We start from the raw sequence: 23,885 nt of genomic DNA on the forward strand, positions 1-23,885 counted from the left end.
ATTGACTGAGAAAAACTATCTTGAAAAAAAAAGGCATGGAAAGGTTGGACAGGGATCATAAGTCCACTGTCTTTACAAAATAAATAATAAATAAATAATTAAAAATAAAACCAAAACAAAATACATGAAATGTGCCTAAGAGGACCAAGCTTCAGAAGAAACAACACAGCTTTTCATATCACTTAAAATAGACTTCTGGAGTGCTTTGTGAAAAGATCTTGTGGCTATTGAAAGCGGGTATGATCTTAAGGGGACTAGAGAAGTTAAAGAAGAGTGATCCACCAAAAGCTACTAAACACAGAAACTACCTAACTTAGGGCATCCTTCATTTAATTTGTGGGAGGGTGGAAAAATATTTGGTGAAAGTATCGTACACACTATTCTTTTCAAGGCACCTAATTATGGCCATTTTTGGGTAAGACAGATGACAGTTTGTGTTATTTTTATGTCTTTTTTTATGAGATAGTACTTATAAATTGCAAAGTTAGAAAAATTTGTGCACAGAAGGACATTTCATTCAAATAGAAAATAGGCAAAATAGAAGCCTTAGAAACTCCCAAAGGGAATTTTAAATCCTTCTGAAATGCCACTTACAAGGGTCACCCTGAGAAAATTTAACTCATTTGCCATGACAATATTCATCCTATAAAGATGCCTTGTAATCTTGTAAACATTGTTGGTCATAATAAGTTGACAAATTCGGGCCAAATGTGGCCACTAATATAATATTTTCTAATTTTTTCCCCCTGGAAGAAAACATATACATGGCAAAAACTACTGAAAATTTAAACAAAAACCATACCGGAATATTGTCCTTGTCATACTCTTTCAAATCCTTTAAGAAATTCATGTCACCAAGCAGCTTCTTGCTTGGACCCCAGTAATCTAAAATCTACAAAAGAAAGCAGGAAATAACTTTTCAAACTTTAAAACAAACACACACAAAAAAGAGAAACCTTTTCTAATTAGCTCATGTATATTTAATACTGATGATCTTGTATCTCATTGACACAGGAATGAAGTCTATCATATCAAATATTTTCCCCCAACCATATCTAAAAACCAGGCAGTGACTCAAGGAAGAATTATTTATTATCTCTTTACCTATATATGAGTTAAGCAAATTACATGAGTTCTCTTTTGCATGTTTCAGAATTCCAAATTATGTAAGTTGGACACTTAAGATGTCTGAAGCATAGTTTTCAGCAAAATAATGAATGGAGGCTGTAAATACTTTCTTACTTTACTGGACGTCAGGTTATTTTACTTATTGAACAAGTGCTCTGTGTTGTGACAAAGAACATGAATTACACTTTTATTTGAAACTCAAAGTCTGTCATATTACCTTGCCTCCAGTCCCCGAAGGATCTGGAATTCTTTCAGGTTTTATGTCTTTAATGACACAGACAGCAGCCATGACAAGTTTGACACCAGACGGAGGATTTTTCATTGATTTGACAATTGATATATCAGAAGGCTAAAATAAAAATCACATTAAAAAAAATGATGTTATGCTTTTCTCACCACTAAGATAAATGAACAGAAAAAAAAAAAAAGGAAATTATAGCACCATTGCCAATGAACATAATTATAAAGGACTTTAAGGACTTTTAGAAGGGATGATACAGCATTAGCAAGACAATTAAAAAAAAACATTATCCTATGCAGAGGTAATAAAAATGAAAGAAATACTGGTAACTGTAAACTAATGATTAACTAAAATTATATTTTTAAAAGTCTAGGTCAGAATTCTTTTATATGCTTTCATAAGCATCATCTAATATACATCTCATATACTTTGTAACTCCTACAAAGCAAGTCCTGCAGGACTTTGTAAAAAATACTGCTTTCAGATCATGTCTAAGTCATGACAAAGTCATGATAAAGAGCACTTAAAGATCCAGATAATTCTTAGCCACAAACATAGGCCTTCTTACACATTGGTGGTCAACTTTAACTTAGCTGAAAGAGAAAATTCAGCTGATACCACTGTTGATAACTTCAGGTTTTGGGTATTTTCCCCAGAGGTGGACTTTCTTGCAAAGGAACAAAAAAAATTTTTAATGCACAACCCCTCTCTTCCCTCCCCTACCCACCCCCCTCCTGTAATCTGAGTACATTGGAATGAACATCTACTGAACCACAACCGTTAACAGGTATTATATCTCTTTCGCCAAAGCCCAGGAAATTTAGTACTTTTTAATATCCTTTCATTTCAGTGCATGCTTTCCCAAATAAATGAAAGAGTATCATCATATTAAGTAACTCTCCTGACTGTTGAAGTTTAGATTAGCTTGCCTTTAAAGTGTCAAGAGCATTAAGTGCAGCCTCCAGTGCTGGGATCGCCTCTGCCAGATCACTTTCACACTCATTTTTCAAAGCCTGAGCTTCTTCAGCTTTTTCTGTTGCAATTTCTTCATCTACTTTTACAATTTTTCTTTTTTGTTCTACTTCTGCAGATTCTATTTCTATAGTCTAAAGAAAAAGATATGGGTGAGCTTCCTATTGAATGATGAAACAAATTGAGATTACCTAGGTTAGCAGTTATGGAATAATTTGATATTCTCTCTTTATTTTTCAGTATTTCAATATTTTCATGTATTTTCAATTTACCTTAATGGAATAATGTATTTCTTAGCATTGTTATGGATCTTGCAGCATTGTTATGGATCTTTAACAGTAGGTACACTGCATGTAATCAGATTACCATCAATAAAAGCTAAAGTATGTTCGAAGTTCATGAAAGAAAACAAGTTTGTGCATAAGGCTGTAATTCAAAAATGACTAGCTTTTACAGTGAGTTTTCATAGCTTCAGTTTGTAATACTGACTACAGAAATTTATTTTATGTTCAGGGACAAGTCAACATTTCAACCAAGTACTCCCTCTTCAGTTCTGCAGAAGTGGTATTTATTTTTCTTAGATGCTGTTCGCTGGTAGTGGTGGAGCTGAAACCTCAGTTTCTTAGAGTAGGTAGAAGACATACCACTGTATCTGTAAAAACACTTACAAGCACCAGAAGCAGGTGCACAGAAATGTTACTCAAATTTCGCTTTTTTGTGATGCAACAGTAACTTACTAGATAAGTGTCTTTTCTCAAGTTAGAGTTTTCAAATACACTTAAGAGACTGTTCCCAAATCCCAATAAATTTTTATGAAGTTACTCCTTTTTAGGATCCTTTTAAATATCAACTGTATAATCCCTGTGCACGCAAAGACAAACCATGCAATACTTACCTTATTTATTTTGTATGCTGAAAAACTACAATGTTTGTGAATAATTGCGAGAAACCCAGTCTAACCCCTATTAGCGTGAATGTTTCTCTAACATCCTTTAGCACGGAGCTTAGGCAAGGAATGTATATTCATTTGACTGTATATGTATTTTAGATAAAAAGTAAAATTTTCTTCCAGTTCAAAGGATATAAGCACAAACAGCGGCAAATTTTACCGTACTGCTAACCGCAGTAAACAAGAAGCTCAAAAACACGAACTCAGCTCTTATTTTCTAAAAGATACATATCGGTAACCATATGTAGGCATATTCTTTAGAATCTGTCAACAGTCAGCTGAGACACAGAACTGCATTGTATGATTAGATTCCTCATTCAAAACTAATTACTATGAAGGTGAAATTATGGATACCACATATATATATATATATATGCACATGCCTGTGTTAAAAATACAATGTTTTATGCAACTCTACCTTCATCATGTTTGCATTATCCAATTTAGCCTCTTCCAGTTTGGGCTGCAGCTGAACTAGCTCTTGTTTCATCTCACCAACCTATACATATGCAAAAGAATTAACCATGATTCTGAATTGCAAAATATAATTTCCAACAATTTATTTAGAACCCAGATTTTATCCAATGACTAATTTACTGGTGGAAGAAAAAAAAACATTTGTTTTCAAATCAAAACACTTCAGAGACTTATTTTTATCTCGTGTACAATCACTAATTTTACGAAGTACATTCATTTTTAGTACATTCACATAACTATTTAGGAAGGGAAGCTCTGTTCACATACTGCTTAGAAATGCATGCTTAGAGGCCTTTGGACTCTAACATGACAGCTATGAATGCAGGAAAAAAAGGCAAAACAAATTTATTGTATTTTTACTGTTTAAGATTGACCAGAATCTTGAGATAATTTGTTTGAAATTAATCACACAAATTATTAGGTATAACAGAAAAATAATATATCATAAAAAACCTGTATGGGTCACTTTTATATTTGCTGAAATGTACTGCCCCTCATTATTAGAAAATATATTTTTTAAACAATAAATATTTTGTTCACACAGACCCAAACTAGAATGCAAATCATTTCTTAATTTTAACCAGATTTGGAACCAGAAAATTAAGGCTGCTCCCCATTTTAAGGATTTTAATCCATTTCTAAACCTCCACATACTTAAAGATCTGAAGTAGTGCTTTTGACTTATCTCTCTAGCAAAAGACCTGCTTCTGCCAACCACTCTGTATTTTCAGTTCCACTTCCGTCCCAAATCACCTGTGATTCAGCAAAAGCTAGTTTATCTAGTCCATTCACGTATTTCTTCTTGGCTGTCATTACAGAGTCTCGTTTCTCAGTCAGAAGTTTCCGAAAGGCAGCAATAAGTTCAAGATAAGAAGTGGGAGTAACATAATTATGGCGTTTGAGGCTTTGAAAAAACCTATTAGAAATAAAGAATACCTTTAATTGTTGTTGTTATTATTATTGTTATTGGCTTAACTATTGGTAGAAAAGGTATGCAGTGAACTATTTGTCAATTAACAGAAGTAAATGGTTTCCACAATTTTATATATTTTAGGCAGACAAAGCTTATACATTAATTTATAAGACAGAAATGAGTAGCAATGAAACTCAGCCACCTATCTTGTTCCTTGCCCCTTACAAATCAATTTTTGAGTTCTCTGATGTTCATTTTACTCCTTTCATTAGCATAATCTTTTTCTTCTTAATATTTCTAGAAATTAATGTGTTGTTTTTAAAAGAAACAGACTGACCTTGAGGAAAGTGATAAAACTGAAGTATGAAAGTATTGACAGATGGGCACAACCTCCTGACGCTCACTGTCTGTGAGCTCAAGTGTTTCTAAGAACTTATTTGCCACACGCTGAAGGGCATCTTCGGGCCATGGCTGATGGAGAAATGAGGAGAGAAGAATGTGTAAAATTTAGCTGTTAGCAGTCTTCATAATTTAAAGAGATTTTTCACCATTTGAAATACCAGTATGAGACACACTAGTCCCAACTAGGTCTCAGGAACGATGAACTGATATGAGAGTTACATCAGGCAGCAAGGTCACTACCCATGCAATCTGTTCTGGTGACTCCTGGATGATCTTCTAGTTAAAAGCTGCATATTGTCACGCTATCCAAACATTTCTGCATCTATGTCATCCTTTGGTAGATGAATCAATTGACTTCAGCACCAAGCCAACCTATAAAGTTAACTGCACTTTAACTGAGAATAACTTTTCTTTTTAGCAAGGATCAGTAGTTTTCCAGGTTTTATTCTGATATAAAAGATTTACTTACAGTATTCCAACAGGACTTGTATTTGCTTAACAGACAGCAGAAATTACGACCATTGTGCAATCACACTGAAATGTTTTCTCTAGTCCTTTAAAACATATATATTATGAAAAAAATGACAAATTACCATCACCAAACTGAGACTACTCACTCCTGTAGAAGTGTAAAATTTGTAGCAACAAAACATGAATTTCTTTAGTTCAAGAAATACTGAGACTACACACCAAAGAGCTCCCAAAATATTACCAAAACTGTCTATGCTATTTCAAAATTTTGAAAAAGAGTAATTCTATATCATGAAAACACAGACATGGTTAAAAAACTGACATAGTTTATTGACAAAAAAAAAAAAACACAAACATAAATATTTTCACATACCTGGAACCAATCAATAGTACAGCAGTTGATGAGTGAGGGAAACTGTCTCAGGCGATTGCGGAAAGCATCTCCAATTGGGCTGAATGCTACCACGATATGGAGATTTTCTTTGCAGCAGTTCACAAAAAATGCAAATAAGGCCAAGGGACTGAGTTCTTCATGTTTATTGCCAGCCTGAGCTAGTGTACGAACACCCTTGGGAATGATACATAGGGTAAAAGCTGTTATATAATTTCTCATTAAGTACTTCTGAAGTCCTTTAACAATCCTGTTAATGATAGTAACACCATGAAATATTTTTTTAATTGATAAATGAAATAAGTAGAATAAACTAGAAAGAAAAAATGAATACTAAGTACTAGTTGAGAATAAGTAAATGAATAAATATTGTAAATATTTATGAGTATGTAAACATGAGTAAATACTACATTTACTGTAAATCTGTGACACTAACAAATAATTCTAGAAAAGATCACCTGTTGCGCTGAACAACTGAGAATACATCAGAACAAAAATTGGAAAAAAAATAGATTCCAACTGCCAGATAGACAAGACACGTTAGGATAAGACAGATGGCTAAAACACATTTTGAAAATCAAAAATTTAAATTAGCTCCCTCATGAAATAAAGGGCCAAAGTCTTCAGGTGATGAACAAATAAAATTAGACTTAATTACAACCCATCTTCAGTCACTCAAACAGATTTAGGATATATGAACAGATGAGGCAAATTAGTACTCCCATTACACAAGAACACATGTTGTTCTCATCTACATTTAAGTGCTATATAAGTTCCCTAAACAACACTTCAAGACATTAACTTACTGAGAACATTTTCAATATTAATATTACACTAAAATATGCTGTATTTACCTAACTGGAGAGGAATATTCAAGTTTCAAACATATTCTAAAAAAAAGACTACTTCATGAAAGTATTATCCTCAATTAACAATCCATGAAACACTTAGGCCTTACTGTAACTCCCTACAACTCAACTTATTCCACCACAAGAACATGTATGCTTTATATAACCCTGCAATTAAAATAAATGACAAAAATCAGATTAGTAGCAATAAAGTGGAAATATTTTGATGAAGCAGATTTAAATGAGTAACAAGTAACTTTGTCCCAGCTGGCATATTACAGGTAGCTACCAAGTGCTAGCATACACGAATTGGGTATGTTTGTACAAACTGTAAAATTGTAAAAGGGACACATTATGTATGCAACTTGAGATATACAGAGATTGATGCCCCTACCTCCCCCAACCAGTGATTGCTATTTTGAAAATTCCAAGCATGATTTAAGTTATATTTGTTTATTTATTAATTGCCCAAGTACACTGCATCTTTACTTCTAAGCCTGATTTCATGGAGCACCCTCTCCCAGCTTCTCTCTGATCAGATGTGTCAAGACTATGAAATGCTGTCAAACAGTGCCCTAGACTACAAGAGTCTACTGACAAAGACAGGCTGTCTTTTTCTCAAAATACATCTTTGTCCTGAATGGATCAATGAAAACATTATGAGGTACATTCTTCTTCTGCACAATATAATGCAAAAAATAACTATGGCTCCAGCATATTAACGTATTTGTGAACAACGTTCCCTATGTGCACATCTTAAGGGGTTTGTGAACAGAGTGTGAGGTTAGAATTAAAGCATGTAGTAGGCATAAGCTATTCCAGCTTACTAATAACTAGCTGATTTATCTAAAAATCTCAAAAAAACTCACAAAATTGAATGCATATATCCAAAAGCGACTTTGAATTAAGGCATACTTCATACTGAACTGATAAAATAGCTTAAATGGGAAATGACAGAGAATAAGAGAATTTATAAAGATACCTCTATAATTTCTTGTTTTTCATCTGCTGCAAAAAGATTGGGTACCTCCCCAGTGTTGAGGACACTGTCAATGTCTTCTAAAAAACTTTCTTCTTTAATTTGTGCGTCTGTGATTATGAATACAGTTTTCAAGCCCTTTACACCTGCGTTCTTCAGCAGCCTCTAAAAATGCAAGACAGTTAAAATATTGTATAGTCTGAAACATCCTTTCTCAAAATCAAGTCAAAATGCAAACAGGTTATTAATACTCACTTTCAGGTCTTCTCTCCACTCATTTGTGCCATAGGTTTTTGAAATCTCTGGTTGAAAAACGCACATTTTTGACATAAATGCTGCTAGACGAGTCAAAGATTGACGTCCACTTCCTCCCATTCCAACCAACAAAGCATTACCCCCTGACTGCTTCAGTATACGGCTTATACGAGACAAATGTTCCAACACATACCTAAATTTGAAATGTGTTGATTACCAGAATGGCAGAAATATATATACATCTGTGCACCAATAAACCCATTAAAAATGTACAGAAGTGCCATCTCCAAAACAAATTTCTGAAGGCACATGGAGGGTGAGAAAGGGAGTTATATACACCACGATAAAATAAAATCAAAACCAAATGTTTTATAATTTATATGTGAAATAGAGAAGGGAACAACATCTTCAGAAAGCAGTATCTGCACATCACTGAGAGCCCTGCCTACTGTGGAAACACAACCATGGTTTATTTTGGAATATGTCTTAAAAATAGTTAAAGCACTTCAAAGAAGTCTTGTTCATTTTGATTGATTAGAAAAATAATGTAGTCAAATGAGGATGTTATCCATGAGAGGGATAATCTCTAGATGTATCTCTAAGGCTAAAGTCATACATGTTTCTCCTTCCTCCTGGCTGCCCTTCTGTGAGGTAACTGGGTTATTGCTTCTATGCTCAGGAAGAAGCCTTCAATCTGAGGCTGTCAGCTCTTCACACTCCCAGTACAGTTGTATATACAAGTACTTACAAATCCAGATTGTCAAAATGACCTAGACTAAATAAACTGTGTGTAAACGAACTAGTCATCTTCACAGATCATCTACAGGTCAAATTACACTGGCAATTATGACGGGACAGTAACCTCTACCAACAGGGAGGTGGCTGCAGGCTAAACTGACATCAATCTTCACTGGTAACAGAAGCCCAGCAGAAGTCAAGCACCCACCAGATTTGGTGCACAAGGCTTCTGTAACAGCTGAAGAATACATTCAAAGAGTCTCTCAGGAAAAAAAAAAAAAAAAAACTTCTCATTATTTACTCTCTGATAGAAAAATGCAGAGCCGTAACAGAAAAATTAGTTCATTTCCATCCAAAAAAGTGGAATACCAGGAACACATAAAAGGGACGAAACAAAAAACACAGCCTGCAAAATTGGATACGCTGAATTAGCAACTACTGGTCAGAGCTCTTTGTATTACAATAATACAGAGTGTACACACCTGAAAACCACAAGGTTCATTCCTGTTTTGTGCGTTTGATTATATTCATCCAGACACTGCTCTACAACATCACCGAACAGCTGAACGTTTGGAATTTCAACATAAAGTCTTTCATCTCCCTCAAGTTCTGGATTCATGTAGTCACCAAAAAACAAACTTCTCATGTTTTCTTCTGTCACCTATTGTATATATACAACAAATTATGAAGTAGTGTTTAATAATAATATTTCTCAGTAGGAATTTTAGGAAAGAAAGGAGAATTTAGACAAATACTCAAGAGAGCAAAATAAGCACTCTGAAATATTTTAACTCACAAACAACAACCACCTCAAAATTCTGTATTTCCCAGATTAAACAATATTCTTTTAAAAAAATTTGTTCTTGAACATAATTGTCTTGATTAGCCATTTATAGTCTCATGATAGTAACTGCCAGATTATACCAAATTTGTAAGATGTATGTTTCACAAATTTCAACATATGAAATGGGCAACTACGACCACCAAGTTATTTCTTCTATACAGCAAAGAATTGGGGGGGGGGGGGGGGGGGGGGGCGGGGGGGGTCAAGGAATATGACATGACTTATACAACATTCAAAATATTAAAATGTCGTTACAATTACAGAACGCAGCTTACCACATGATAATTCAAACATGGGCTAGATTTAAAAAGGGAATGTCTTTTTTCTCAGTAAATCAGGTCTCTGGAAGTTACATTTTAAATTAAATGTTATTTTGAAAAAGAAGTTTATATATGACAGTCAAACACGTTCCAAACATTTTCACTCGTTTTTTTCAAAGTCATTTTGCCAAATTCAACTCTAATTTTCAAGCATACATAATCCAAAGTCACACTTGTGATAGAGAAATTTTCTAGTCCTAAATTTTTAACAAAAACAATGATTTTGCAACCGCTTAAATGAGATACTCACAGGGGTGTTTTTCTGCCTCAGATGTGCAAAAACTGAATCAAATGCTTCTTTGAAATGTTCTTTGACAATATCTTTAACTAAATTGAACAACCATGCTCTATCATCGTCTTCCACTAGACGGTCATAGAAGACACGAAATACCTCATGTACAAACAAACGAATCATTATGTGTTTGCTTTCAACTGAATTTCTCTTAATGAGCAAACAGCCGTGGATAACACGTGAAAAGTCACGCAAGTTGAATGTATAATGAGATTTGGCTGGTGTGGGCAAAAGATTTTTGATAGCTTTCTTATACACCTAAAGGCAATAAAAAAAAAAATGAGCAAAAATTGACAAGACATTAACACTGACTGTATTATTATAATTATAATTATTATAATTATTCTTATAATAAATATTTTAAAACATCTTTCTTCCAAAATTGTATTTTTCTAAGGAAAACATTTATATTTCCTAATAATATCTAAAGATCTCAAAGTCCTGTGAATATATCGGATTCTTCTCATGAAGTTCTGGAACATATATGCAATATTAATCTAAATTTCCAAATGGGATAAGTAATCAGTTATTTAATGCTAATTTCCCAGTTTTCAGGTGTTTGAATCTCTTTGTTTGTATACCTACAAATTACTCAAAAATAAAAAGAAAACCCACAAAAATGATCAATGGTCAGATTAAGAAAATATTTTTGATGATGTTTTACTGTAATTTTGAATGCATCAGTTGTCAATAGCTTATGTTGTATGATGGAAATAATGTCATTTGACATTACATTTAACATATGTAACATGTTAAGGGAATGCCAGCAGAGGACACTTTTGAGCTGTCTCTGTGTACTTATGTGAAGAAAATTATCAAACATTAAACTTGCAAAACAAAACAAAACAAAATGCTAAAACAAAAGTTTAACAGTCATACTATATCCATGGTACTGTCTACACACTTATTTCACCTGTTATCTCATATCCAAAGCCTAGTTCTTCCATTACACTTTAATCCTAGGAGTCAGAAGATACTACTTACTTGGATGTAAATCCATGCTAGAATAGATTCTCTATCCTGACAGCAGTGAACAGTTTAAATAGCATATATAGTCAAATGCACTCAAACAGCTGTATGTAATAACTGTACTGGGCTGCTACTATTATTTTCTGCCCAAAGAAGCAAAACTTTCTTGCAAATTTCTTCCTTTTTTTTAGAAGGATAACTGAAAGCACAAAGAGATTTCCAGTGGCAATATTCAGTCAGCCTCATCATTCACACTTTGAATGTCTTATCTGACAGGAGTTCCAAAATATCAGCTCTATAAGGCCTTGGAACAAGGTGGATTCTGTCTTGAATACAGCCTTGGGTATAAGCAGAACTAGTGTGTACATGTAAGAAAGGCCTCAGTTCTGCTGCAGAAGAGAAAGTCACTTGCTATAATTCCAAACTCATGTCCCCTGTGAAACTTGAGCCACTTGATTTTGCCTTTGGAGCTTATCGGATTTTTTGTCAGAATTCCTCACCGGTCAAATATGAGCTACCTGATGCATTTCAATTTTGAATACTTAATGGTAGGCATTAGATTTGTTAACATTGCTACTAGTTTGGGCTACATAAGCTGTTAAAGCTATATGTATGTGTAAGACGTTGTCTTCAACTTGATGCTTCTTTGCAAAGATGTCACCAATTGCCATTCCTTTTTTGCACGTGGTACCTTGCAAATATGATACTTGCCAAAATCTGCAACATGGAAGTTGGAAGAGTCTCCACAGAAGTGGAGAGCATGATTTCTTCAATCTTAGTCTCTCAAAGAAGGATCTGGGGAGTGTTGCAACTGCTATTTTCATTTTGCCTTTGCATGAAATAGCTTCTTGTGCCTGTCTAACCTCAAAGAGACTGCAGTCTGACCTACTTGATGTATGTGGATAGGTACCATGAAGCCCTTATTAACATACATTCAAAAAGACTTTTCCTAGAATAAGAAAGTTACTGCAGCCATAAAGCTAAGACAATTTTATCACAGCATATGAGGCTGTATGTTAAAAACAACAAGGAACAAAATATATAAAATCTCTATTTCACCAATTAAGTTATTATAGAGCTAGTGGAATTTTACTAAACAAACTAAAGGAAACTTCCATTAAAGTACTCTCCTCTTACCTCTAAAGTGGCAGTGACAATTTGATTTCCAATTGAGAAGAACTCAGGAGGAAATTCCTGAGCCCGTAGGTAGAAAACTACTACAGTAGAGAAGATGCGGACCATTGTTTCATCACTAAAAGAATTAATAGTGCAAATGTTGAAGTGTCGCAAAAATCGAGGAGTAACAGGATTCCTCCCACCACCTGGAGGCCCCATAGCAGCAAGTAACTGTATATCAACGAGTGTAATTTTGGATGTATCCTTTAAATCGTACCTTCAAAATAAATTGTAATGTGACATTTAGTTAGAGAAAGATATAACACATTTGTTAAAGGTTAAATGCACCCATACTACAGAATGCTCTGTGTGCATAACATATGTACATACATATAAAAATATAACAATTAAAGCCAAAAAACAATAAAACCCCAAACTAGTCTTGTAACTAATTATGCCCCAGATCATCTTAACACATCAAGCTGGCCTGAAAGAAAGATTATTTGTTTAATAAGGGTTAAATAAAACCTGATCTGAAATTTTGAAACAAATATTTAAAACTGTAGTGTGGCAAAATATATATTCTCTCTATACAAGAGTATCAGACATTTGAGCAGTGCCTGGAATCACAAAAGTAACAGTATTCAAGAAATGCCTGGAAACACAGAGTAATTCAGGCTGGAAGCGACCCCAGGAGACCACCTGGTTCAATCTTCCAATCAAAGCTGAACCAAAAAATCTCAAAAGCTAGGAAGAGATACAGCTTGTTTCTCTTCATGCCTACTACCAGATCTGATTTCAATGTTATTAAAAAAAAAAAAGTTAATTAAAAATATTCTAATGACCAAGAGAATCTTGGATATCAGTAAAAAACAATGTATTGAGTAAAATCAAAAGTTACATATAATTGCATTCTAAAAAATAGGTCTGCCAATTCACTGTGAGGGGGAGGAAGAGAATGGAAAGTAACAAAGAACACTGAAAAAAATAAAAACAAAGATAAATGCTGACACAGAAAAATTAAAGTGTAAAAGAAGGATTTTATTTATATGTAAAAATACTGAATTTCAGCAATAGCCAATGCACAAAAAAAAACCTGATTATCAATTTCCTAAATCGAAAAATCACTTAAAGAGCAACATAAAAGTTGCTTCAACTTTAAATAATATGTTTTTCATACAAACCAAAGCTATCATAAAATTTACAAAGTATTTTAAGAAAGTTTTAAAAAGAAAATTCAAGCGAATAATAATATCACCAAAGGCAGCAACTTGAACTTTTCACTTTTATTTCAAATAATTACCAAATTCCATGGTCAAAGAACTGTCTTAAAAGTTCTATAGGAGGCTGTGCACCATACTTCTCCAAAGCAGGCATATTCATATCATCTACAAAAATAATGCACTTTTTTCCCATTGGAGGGCCAAAGACTCCTTTACGCCTCTTGTCCAGCCTGGCCATAATAATGTTCTACAATGCAGACAGGAATATTCAGAACACTGATTAAATATTCATATAGATCATCTTTTTGAAGCACTAATTGTCTGTTCTACCAACCTGAGTCTGATTGGCACTGGTTCGAGCTGAAAAATTAATGAAGAAGGGAAAATAGCGCTCCTTTTCCAAGTTGTTCATTAACTTGTCCTTGACATATACAGATTTCCCAGTACCTGTTGGTCCCACTAAAAGCAGTGGTCTTCACCAAGAAAGAAAGAAAGAAAAGAAAGCATAGACCACAGAAATCTAAACAACTACAAATTAATCACAACTAGAAGACAAAGGCTCTAAGTTTTCCTATCTCTAAAAATATTAAAAGCCTTAAAAAAAGAAGCTATAATGTTTTAAAATACTCATTCACATAACCTCTTTGTAATTGACAAAGGGATCAGAGGTGGAGAAAGAGACATTTCTCATTCTCTCATTCTACTGGCTTTGGAGTATATATGGACTTATGTGGAACTTAAATTTATCCTGATAGGTCTTTCAGTAATTTAAACTTCATAAAACTTTCAGCCTTGAAATTCAACCTGAAATTGTTACATTTCCTTCTTTTGTATAATAATATATAATAATATATTTATACACACACATATATATAATATAATTGATTTTAACTTAGGACATATCAAAGAAAAAATATATATTTCAGTACTAAAGAAGAAAGAGTACAAAAATTCCTCAAGCTGTTGTTGTAACTGAATCATCAGAAAGACACAGAATGAACACACTAAAGCAGAATTATAACAGGACTTCATTGAAACAAAACAAAACAAACCTAGACTTTAAGGCAACAAATTGTATTCTTCATAATAAATGCCTATTTTTAACATGCCAAACAAACTTTGAGGGCTTGATAAAAAACATGAAGTCAATGGAAAGAGTAAAAGATGTTTCTACATATGACAAATAGTTCTGAGATTTGTATTGAAGTTACTGACTTTCCATGGGCAATGAATAGTTCCATCAAATAGGTATATCTGACTGTATCCATAGTTGGGACTATAATATCTTGAATCTTCAAGTTTTTATCACTGTAATTAATATTTTTAATAAATCCATTCCAATGAACCCAACATCCTCTGCCTTTCAGCTAGGAAAAAATACAGAGGTAAAATTAAGGCTTTTGGTTAGGAAAAGAAAAAACAAAACAAAACAAAAAGCAACCAGACAAAAAAAAAAAGAAGAACATATGCCTAACTTTAAAACAGCAAGTAGAATCTAACATTTCCAATGGATACGATAAACACAACTGTAACATAAACAAGTTGCCCACAGACACAATATCCATCTTTATAGAAAGTAGCCATCTTTCCTTCTATGCAAAACCAGACTTGACCCTGTCAGCTTAGCTTTATCTAAAAAGGGACCATAACTGATGTGCACAGCTAGGTATTGTCTGAAAAAACAAATTGGTCAGCATATTAGTATTTTAAAAATAATAATAAATGAAATACGCACTATAGGATTTGATTCAACACCAACACTTTACAACATCCAACAATCTTTGTAAAGTTAAAATATACATCTACCTCTATTTTCCTTCCTTTCAGACTGTAAAAATTTACTACAATCAAGACAGAAGCAAGCAATCTTACCTCAAACACGTAGTCATAGACCAAGCCTTTCTCTTCAAAGGGACATTCCCATTTTCCCACTACCTTTGGTACAGGATTTCTTCCAGATTTTCCAGCCAAAATTTCCCTCAAGAAACTATCAAAAATAATTCTGCTATCACCATCACAAGTTCCACCAATGGACCAGATTGTGGCAAAAGCAAAGCAACCCTGCAAAGGCAAAAAGATGAGCAACTGTCTAAAAAGATGACATAATCTGAACACTGTATAGTCTCATTAACAAACATAATTCTGAAAAGTATTTAAGCATAAAGGTGTTACAGGTTGCCCTTGAATAAACTTGGTCTAAAGAAATCTAGAAATCTGAGTAATGACAGAGCAAACTAAAACCAACTTGAGAAAAAAAAATAGAGGCCATGGAGTAAATTATTATGTCACATGACAGAGCCTGAGAATAGCTCAGTTGTGGTCTCATGGATTCTCTAATTGCAAACCAGAATCTAGGAATTTTCAAATTCAATTTTAAATACAGGTTCCTACATTCTGGTGTTTGTTTTTTTCCCCATCTATCTTAAGAACCACCAAACAGGGTTAGACAGAGGGTCCACCTACTATAACTTCTAGAGAAAACTTGTCCCAAGGAAATTTTGCTCAAACAAGTCAATTGGTAACAGTAGTTATCTCAGATAACTGGAAAAACAGTAAAATATCTAATCACATTTGTTACTTGCATTGCTGCTGTCACACCTGGGTACTTCCAAAGTTTGTGGGAAGGGAACAACAAAGAAGCAAAGTTGTTTCTCATATCTTTTACTCCTAAACTAAATTGTTTTTGTTAGTCCAATTAGTTTTGAAAACAGGCATATGCAGAAACAGATACATACACATTTTACAGCATGATTAAAAAACAAGCAAACAAAAAACACACAAAACCAACCATAATCCACACATGGATGTTTTTGTTGGTGGGATCTTCTTGTACATGTTGACAAATCAACATTTCAAAAAGCCGTGTAAGAGCTACTACAATACTGCTATTGCTTGTAGGTACCAGTTCCTAAGAGATGCAAAAGGAGGGGTATTATACATTACGAGTTAAGTTAGCTTACATTTTGGAGTCAAAATACTGAAGTAATTAAACGATTAGCTAATTCAGAACAAATACTCGAAGGCAAGATTTTCACTGATTTTCATTCAAAAGATCATTTACTTCTCTCTACCTTTGAAATGTCACAACATATAGGTTGTTAACCATGTTCAGAGCTACCATGGGACCTCCTATTCTTACATCTTAAAATAAAAAGAAAACACACAGAAACAACTACAACAATGAACAAGCAAAAGCCCATGCACTAAAAAGCATGCACTAAAAAATGCATAGTTTGCAAAAAAAACTACACGTACATTTCCCTAAAACTTAAAAAAGTGCTTTCTCTATTCAAAACAACATCTTTAAAGGAAAATAAAAGAGAAAAAAAAAAAAAAACACAACACACAGAAAACCATCACCAAAAATGCAAAAAGGGGTGACTTTCCACTCAGTACTTTGAATGATTAATTTATTTTTGAAAAGAACAAGGTGGAAACTATGATGAACTTACAACACATCTTACCTAATGTTCTCTTTCCAACTTTTCACACCGGACACAAGGGTTGCACTTCCCAAAATAATGGGTGGCTGCTGCATAGACACTGTAATTATCCTCATCAAAAGAGAACAGCTCTCACTACCCAAGTAACAAGAATGCAGGTGGATACCTAACTACTGCAGGAAAAAATTACAAACAATACCTTGCACTGTTTCTGACGGAGTTGTAATGCTGGTGGTATTAACCAATCAAAAAGTCCCTGCAGAAGATCTTGATGTACTTTTAGGTTAAGAGGTTCAGGCAGTTTACTTAACCAAGAGGTAACAAGTGGTGTCCAGCCCAGTTGTGAAGGCTCCAAATAAATCATGCCACAGCGACTGACTGTAGCAGGCTAGGGAAGAACAGTAAACTCGCTTTATTATATATTTAATTTATTGAACTTAGTTTTATATTTCCATTAAATACAGAACTTACAGATGCCTGGGAAAGGTCCATTGTTTCAAAAATTAGACTCATCTGAAGGGACATTTGGATGATTTCTCCACTCATCAAACAAAGCTTCAATTAAGAAAAAAAGGAAGATTACAAAAAAAGAAAACATGCAGTTGTCAATTACCCTTCCTATCACACTGGAGATATACATGAAAATTAGCAAATCCAAGTTTAATCAGAAGCAATGCCAACCACATAAAATGTTTAATAATTTGGAGCAATAACCAGTAGTTTACAAGAAATACCTAAATTCTTCACTTACACCATATTACTCCACATTATCCCACCAGTAGGTTCATTACCAATAACTATCAACCCTATATATGACAGGATAAAGAAAGGCAGCAAGCAGAAAGGATATCTGCTACTCTTGTTGCTAATAACGAAGCATTCCAGTTGGAGATCCACCTTTCCTGCTTATAAGAACAATAGTTCAAATTGAGTATTTTCACAAATTATCCAAAATTCAAATGCAAAATGTTGTCTGTAATTTTTATATACACTTGCAAATTCCTAAGGCCCATTTTTAGAAGTTGTATGGTTACAACTTTAACTTCAGAATTTAATATTGAAAATGCAACCTTTTTTGTTTTCAGTTGGGATTGCAGAAATTTAAGCACTTACAATTAGTGACAACTTTTGAAACTGTGGACTTTACATTAATTGTAATTTAATTTTTTTTTAATTTAAAATTGAATTATTCATTTTCATTAAGAACATCTTATATTAAGGGATTACTATACATTAAACATCTTACAGGTTGATACTATGATTATGATTCCAATAAAGAAAAAAGAAAACAACAAAAACCAAACACAAAACGTAATGACTTATTCCCAAAGCCACCTTGCATTTGAAATGCCAAGTTTGTCTGTTTGCTTTTGTGTTTTTATAGGTAGAAGAATACTTTCAAAATGTCATATATCATTTAGGTGTTTATTTACACTGATACCTTTTTGTTGTCATCCAGAACGGTGTTCATGCTTTCTATCCACAGAGTATCAATTGGGCCATCAAAGATAACCCACTTGCGTTCAGGAGTCTCAGATAATGCAAATTCTCTGAAAGTATTAGCAACTATACCATCCGTCCACTAGAAGGGGAGAATGTAGGAAGGAAAGGTAAAAAGACATAGTATACATATTTCAATTTAAACTACCAGTAATCCTATTAGTAAGTATTTGTCAAAGGCTTTTTTAATTGAACTGAAAAAAGTAAACTATTCCTTTTCATTTTTCTTCTCTTTAACTATTCTCTTGCTCTGCAGAGAGCAGAGTACAGCTTTGCAGTTTCACAAAGGGCCATGCAACATCAGCAAATTTAAAAACAGACGGTGATCTTTCGCCTTTAAAAATCCATTTTGTTAAAATAAACAGAAGACAGGGAATTCATTTCACAGAAAGTTAGAAGTGTTTTTTTATCTGGCTTGCATTGGCTTCTTCCCAGACTCATCCTAAGTTTCAGTATTTCATATTCACTTTTCTATATCCTTTTTTCTCCAAACCTAAGTTTTACAGTGGGGAACTGATGAGTTTGTAAGTTTTTCCAGATAGTTTTGGCACTACTTTGATTACACTAGTTCAGAACTGACAGAGAAATGAATCCAGTTAAGTTTGGTATGTCTCCCTAGCATGGATAGAGCTATATTAGGACAATGCCTCTCAGAATGGCATTGCTTCTTTTGCATATTAAAACCTACATAACTTCATACACACTTACTGCTGCATTATTTTCAACACTAATTTGAAACCAGCCATCTAAGTATGAGTTAGAACAACACTAATTAAAATAGTGTTCTCATGTGCGTTTAAAGTGATAAAACCACAAATTCAACTGTTTACTATCAAGGATCAAGGAGGTCTCACATATATGGGAAAAGTTAAAAAAAAAAGAAAGAACCCATACTGTTATGTTTGTTTATTGATTCTTAAAACCAACGAACCAGTAATGTTATTAACAATACAACCCTACAAACACTGGATTCCAGAGAATGAAGAAACACTGTTTGGAAGCGGGACTTAAAAAAGCAGAAGCCTTTCCTGGCCTGAAAACAGCTGTGCAATAACACCATGAGTTAACCTAAAGTTAAAATGCAGTTTAAAAAGTACATTCATACAATCGCCATGAAAGCCACAGCATGTGACAGGAAGAAACAGATAAAGACAGGCAATTGCTACACACTATTTTAAAAACATGCATTACCTCATGAGATACCAAATCAAACTGCCCAAAAAGCTGACCCATAGTGATTGATTTTGGATTCACAGTCCTAAAAATTACTCTTTCTTCTTCACCATAACTACGCTCTTTCATAAGAGACAGCGTATCCGCCAACACATGTAGAACTTTGGTCTTCCCAGAAAATGGTTCCCCTACCAGCATAAAGCTGTTAGATGGAAGAAAAAAAAAAGGAGGAAAGAAAAAAAAAAAAGCTATTAATAGATGCCTTGCAATTTTTACTCTTACAGACCACATGAAGGCCAACATCATCATCCATATGCTTAAATATTTTGGTAGATCTGGCCCATATACCTAGAAAATAACTTTTTAAAGGTGTTGCATTCAAAATCATACATGAACTTGCAAGCCTATATTGTGTATCTGCCTGATTTTTACAACACGCACACACACACACATCACCCCCACCCACCCCCTAGGAACACAACAGCAGAGATCTGATAACCAACACACAACACCATTGCTCACTACAGCTGACTGATGGCCAGTCAATCTCCGAGCAATGGCAGCCCCCCTGGCCAAGTGCCCCCAGTTCCATTGCTCAGCACAATGCCACATGGCAAAGAATATCCCTTTGGCCAGGCTGGGCCAGCTGCCCTGGTTGTCCCTTTCCAGCTCCTTGTGCACCCCCAGCCTGCCCACTAGCCAGTGGTATGAGAAGCTGCAAAGTCCTTGACTCAGTATAAGCACTGCTCTGCAATGACTGTAACATCGGTGTGTTACCAGCATTATTCTCATGCTAAATCCAAAACACAGCACCATGCCAGCCACTATGAAGAAAATTGGCTCTATCCAGGCCAAAATCTGGACACTAGATTCACAAGAATTTTGGTACACGTTAAAGTAGTATTGGTAACCAACTGTTTCAACACAAACATTTTGCCACCATTAAAACCTTTTATATGTGATATAGACAACCACGGTATAAACCCAAATGACAACAAATACAGCTTGTGAAACAGCAATGGGAATCTTACCCATGTCTAACAATCATCATTTCATACGTCTGTATCATTTTCTCTATGAAAGCTTTTACAGGTTGGACATTATGTCGAATACAACATTCACTTGCACATTCCAGAAAATCCTAAAATCAAAACAAATCAGTCTTATCATTTGCTACAAGTTTTTCTTTTCTTTTCCTCCCCTCCCACTTTTAAAACCCTGTTCTCGTGTTTACAAATTATAAATGTATAATTCCAGATTAAGTATATTTATTAATTTTATTCATTAGTAAAATTACAAGTAAATATTCATTGCACCATATCAATTAAATTCATCTCTTGGACTACAGTAGAACAGTTTATGATCATTGTCAAGGGTTTCACATTAATTAATAACTGAAATACTACTAATCAGAATACAGCAAACATCCCTGCAAAAAAAATCACTTCTGTACTTCCTATGCTAGAACAGGAGTTAACTACAAATTTTATCCTGCAGGAAAGGCATATCAGCAGCAGCAAACCAACACTGTGCATCAGTATACTACACTTTTGACAGGAGTCTAGTATTTACTGGAAAATTTTTAAAAGTGAATCCATTCTGTTTTTTCCACCATCTTTATCTTTTTCCCAGTGATCCTCCTACAAAGGAACTGTGCTTTATTTGTTGTTATAAGCAAAAGAAAATGCAAGCACAAAGCTTAATCTCACTGAAATATATCCAACAATTAGGATCAATTACATCCAAAATTAGGATGGAAATCAGCCAGACTCTGAAATCCGGTAAATTTGCAGATCAGTTTCTGATTTGTAAGATGCTTTTACACAGCCCTTCTGGACATAAGGGAACTCAGATGTGAATTAAACTCACAACAGATCCAAGAATTTTCTGTGGTACAAAGTTTCATTGCAAACATTCACAATTTTCCATATCTCACAACAACTCACAGATTACTGTATTAATTACACTTGGTTACAAGATAAACAAGCAAAACTGATAATTTTTACCAACAAAAAGTTACAAATATACTTACATTGTAGTCTGCATCAGGAAGTTTGATTCCAGGAAATAGATCACTAGTTATACCCATGAACAGAGGTATATCACACGACAAAAATTTGGGCTCGTTCACGTCCTTAATTGATCTAAGAAGCTAGAGAAAACAATTACACAGCTTATTGTTCTCATTAGAAACAAAGAATAAACTGTTCAGAAATTAAAACAATATGTAATAAAGATTATTAATTATATGGTGCCTTTGATAAGCAGTTAAACACAACTGTGCAATCAGCAGAAGAGCACTGGAAAGTGCAGCATGTACTTAACAGATGTTAATAAAAAATAAAAAAAGACAATCTTTGTTTCACAAATAGGGAACCTAAATAAAGTGGAGCAGTGACATGACAGTGAAGATGTGGTGGAAATACCCTCAGAACTCAGAACTGCATGCACCAGTAAAATTCCTCATGAATTATTCCTTGAACTCACCAATACATCTTCATCTTGCTTCGGAAATTTCAATTTTAGATTCCCAGCAGCCACCAAAACAGCTTTAACTGCTCGCATACCGTAGTCATAGTGATACTGAGAGGAAAGCTGTTCTGAGCAAAGCCTGTAGGTCATTACTATCTTCACCGACAGTGACTTTGCATTCAGAAATCCATATGAATACAGAGAAATTTCTGCTATCAGAGCATAGTTAGGAACCATCATGGCTACTGTTCGGAAAAGAACCTGAAACACATACCCAAAGAAATATCTTTAGATAATTTTTGTGGGTAATGGATCATCCCACCACAGCATTTCTACTTTCTACTGAAGTACTACTTAATATGATTATGTAGATAAGCTGTGGATCATTTACACTGTCACACTGGAAAGCAGTAGTGTGCAGAACACTGGGAGCCAATCAAATAGAAAAACTGCTAATTTATGCAGAGACAGTTTATGACTTGCTAGGAAGCTAATGTAAACACAACACCATCAAGATCCATCTCCATGTACACGTCAATGCAGGAAAGACACTCTGCAGCTATTTCCCCTCAACACTGCCTCAGAAGTGCCGTTTGCCGCTTAACACTGACGCATCCAACACAGCAGTAAGTGATGTAGATAGCATGAGAGAATGCACTTCCTTTCCTGAGGTAATCAGTGCTTGACATATTTTCATACCATATTAAGTCTGCTTTAAATTGACATGTATAGTATAGCACCTACTCTGCCCTACCCTGAGTGTTAAGGAACAGTACACTGTAGCACTGCTTCCAAAAGGCTCCAAATTACTTTGTTAAAGCCAAACCTCCTCAATGAAACAGCTAATCTAGTCACAAAAATAATCCCTTAGTTTTTATTTAACCATGTAATCTAAGCAAACTCATTATATGTATGAAGTGTAGTTCACCAGAACTTCTTTTAAGCAAGCCTACAATAAATGCTATGTAAAAATACTTTTCTTAAAGCATTCTTCCAACATATCCTTCCAACTTAACAAAGTTATCATCCAAATCATACAATCTAATAACAGTCTGACACTTGCCAGTTTACTTGTTACGGTATTGAAGTCTTTGGCCTGGAAAAATAAGCATGAAAAACAGAAATAGACACAAGAGGAAAAAAAAAAAAAAAGGTTTAAATTCTTTCAGAAATAACAGAAGTAGTTAGGAAAAAAGAGATTTGGTATGTGTAAATCACAAAACAAGTGTGTGGTAAAATATGAAGTAAACCTGAAATAATACCAGAAATACGTATTTTTTATTACTATTTTTAAAATATTTTTTTTAAGCAAACGCATATATTTTACAATTTTACCTTCAGATTATCTGGAAGTTCAGAACGTCCTGCATAACCTGGGTTCATAGTGATAGCTACAAAACAGTTGGGGTTAAGCTTCAGTTCAGTTCCTTCAAAAACAAACTTTTCTAGCTTTATCTGTATGGCTCTCTGGATGCAAAGAATCTGCTGTGCCACAACAGACAATACTTCCAGTTCAATGCGATTGAATTCATCAAAACATGCCCATGCACCTGACGAAGCCAATCCCTTGAAAAACTGTTAAATTAAGAAAGACAGCAATAACATCTCTAACACAATTTTCAAGGATTCTAAAGAAACTAAGAGTATCATGTTGGAAGTTTAATTATATGAAAGATACAATTTTGATAATATCTAAGCCTGTTTAGAGCAAAAGTCAGTGATATAATGACAAAGTCTTTGTTTTAAAGAAAGCTAAATCACAAGATTCT

At 34.2% G+C, this 23,885-nt stretch overlaps 1 protein-coding gene across 3 annotated transcripts in view; it reads right to left on the reverse strand.

Moving 5' to 3' along the window:
* The window catches only part of DNAH12 (dynein axonemal heavy chain 12), a gene marked incomplete at its 3' end in the record, with an annotated part of 68,468 nt that overhangs the window by 19,970 nt on the left and 24,613 nt on the right, over window positions 1-23,885 (reverse strand). For all 3 annotated transcript variants that reach the window (XM_083795237.1, XM_083795236.1, XM_083795238.1), the window contains 25 exons: window positions 23,452-23,691; window positions 22,132-22,377; window positions 21,677-21,796; window positions 20,676-20,785; window positions 19,663-19,846; window positions 18,413-18,553; window positions 17,443-17,526; window positions 17,171-17,359; window positions 16,317-16,436; window positions 15,401-15,589; window positions 14,744-14,895; window positions 13,863-14,001; window positions 13,609-13,775; window positions 12,327-12,582; window positions 10,179-10,478; window positions 9,247-9,425; window positions 8,027-8,219; window positions 7,775-7,936; window positions 5,927-6,121; window positions 5,018-5,151; window positions 4,521-4,683; window positions 3,709-3,789; window positions 2,299-2,475; window positions 1,346-1,477; window positions 803-892 (listed from right to left, as the gene is read on the reverse strand). In XM_083795237.1, coding sequence (XP_083651363.1) covers window positions 803-892; window positions 1,346-1,477; window positions 2,299-2,475; window positions 3,709-3,789; window positions 4,521-4,683; window positions 5,018-5,151; window positions 5,927-6,121; window positions 7,775-7,936; window positions 8,027-8,219; window positions 9,247-9,425; window positions 10,179-10,478; window positions 12,327-12,582; window positions 13,609-13,775; window positions 13,863-14,001; window positions 14,744-14,895; window positions 15,401-15,589; window positions 16,317-16,436; window positions 17,171-17,359; window positions 17,443-17,526; window positions 18,413-18,553; window positions 19,663-19,846; window positions 20,676-20,785; window positions 21,677-21,796; window positions 22,132-22,377; window positions 23,452-23,691 — 4,143 coding nt within the window. The remainder of the gene's footprint in view (window positions 1-802; window positions 893-1,345; window positions 1,478-2,298; window positions 2,476-3,708; window positions 3,790-4,520; window positions 4,684-5,017; window positions 5,152-5,926; window positions 6,122-7,774; window positions 7,937-8,026; window positions 8,220-9,246; window positions 9,426-10,178; window positions 10,479-12,326; window positions 12,583-13,608; window positions 13,776-13,862; window positions 14,002-14,743; window positions 14,896-15,400; window positions 15,590-16,316; window positions 16,437-17,170; window positions 17,360-17,442; window positions 17,527-18,412; window positions 18,554-19,662; window positions 19,847-20,675; window positions 20,786-21,676; window positions 21,797-22,131; window positions 22,378-23,451; window positions 23,692-23,885) is intronic.

This window comes from Anser anser (assembly GCF_964211835.1).
Source record: "Anser anser genome assembly, chromosome: 12".
Lineage (NCBI taxonomy): Eukaryota > Metazoa > Chordata > Aves > Anseriformes > Anatidae > Anser > Anser anser.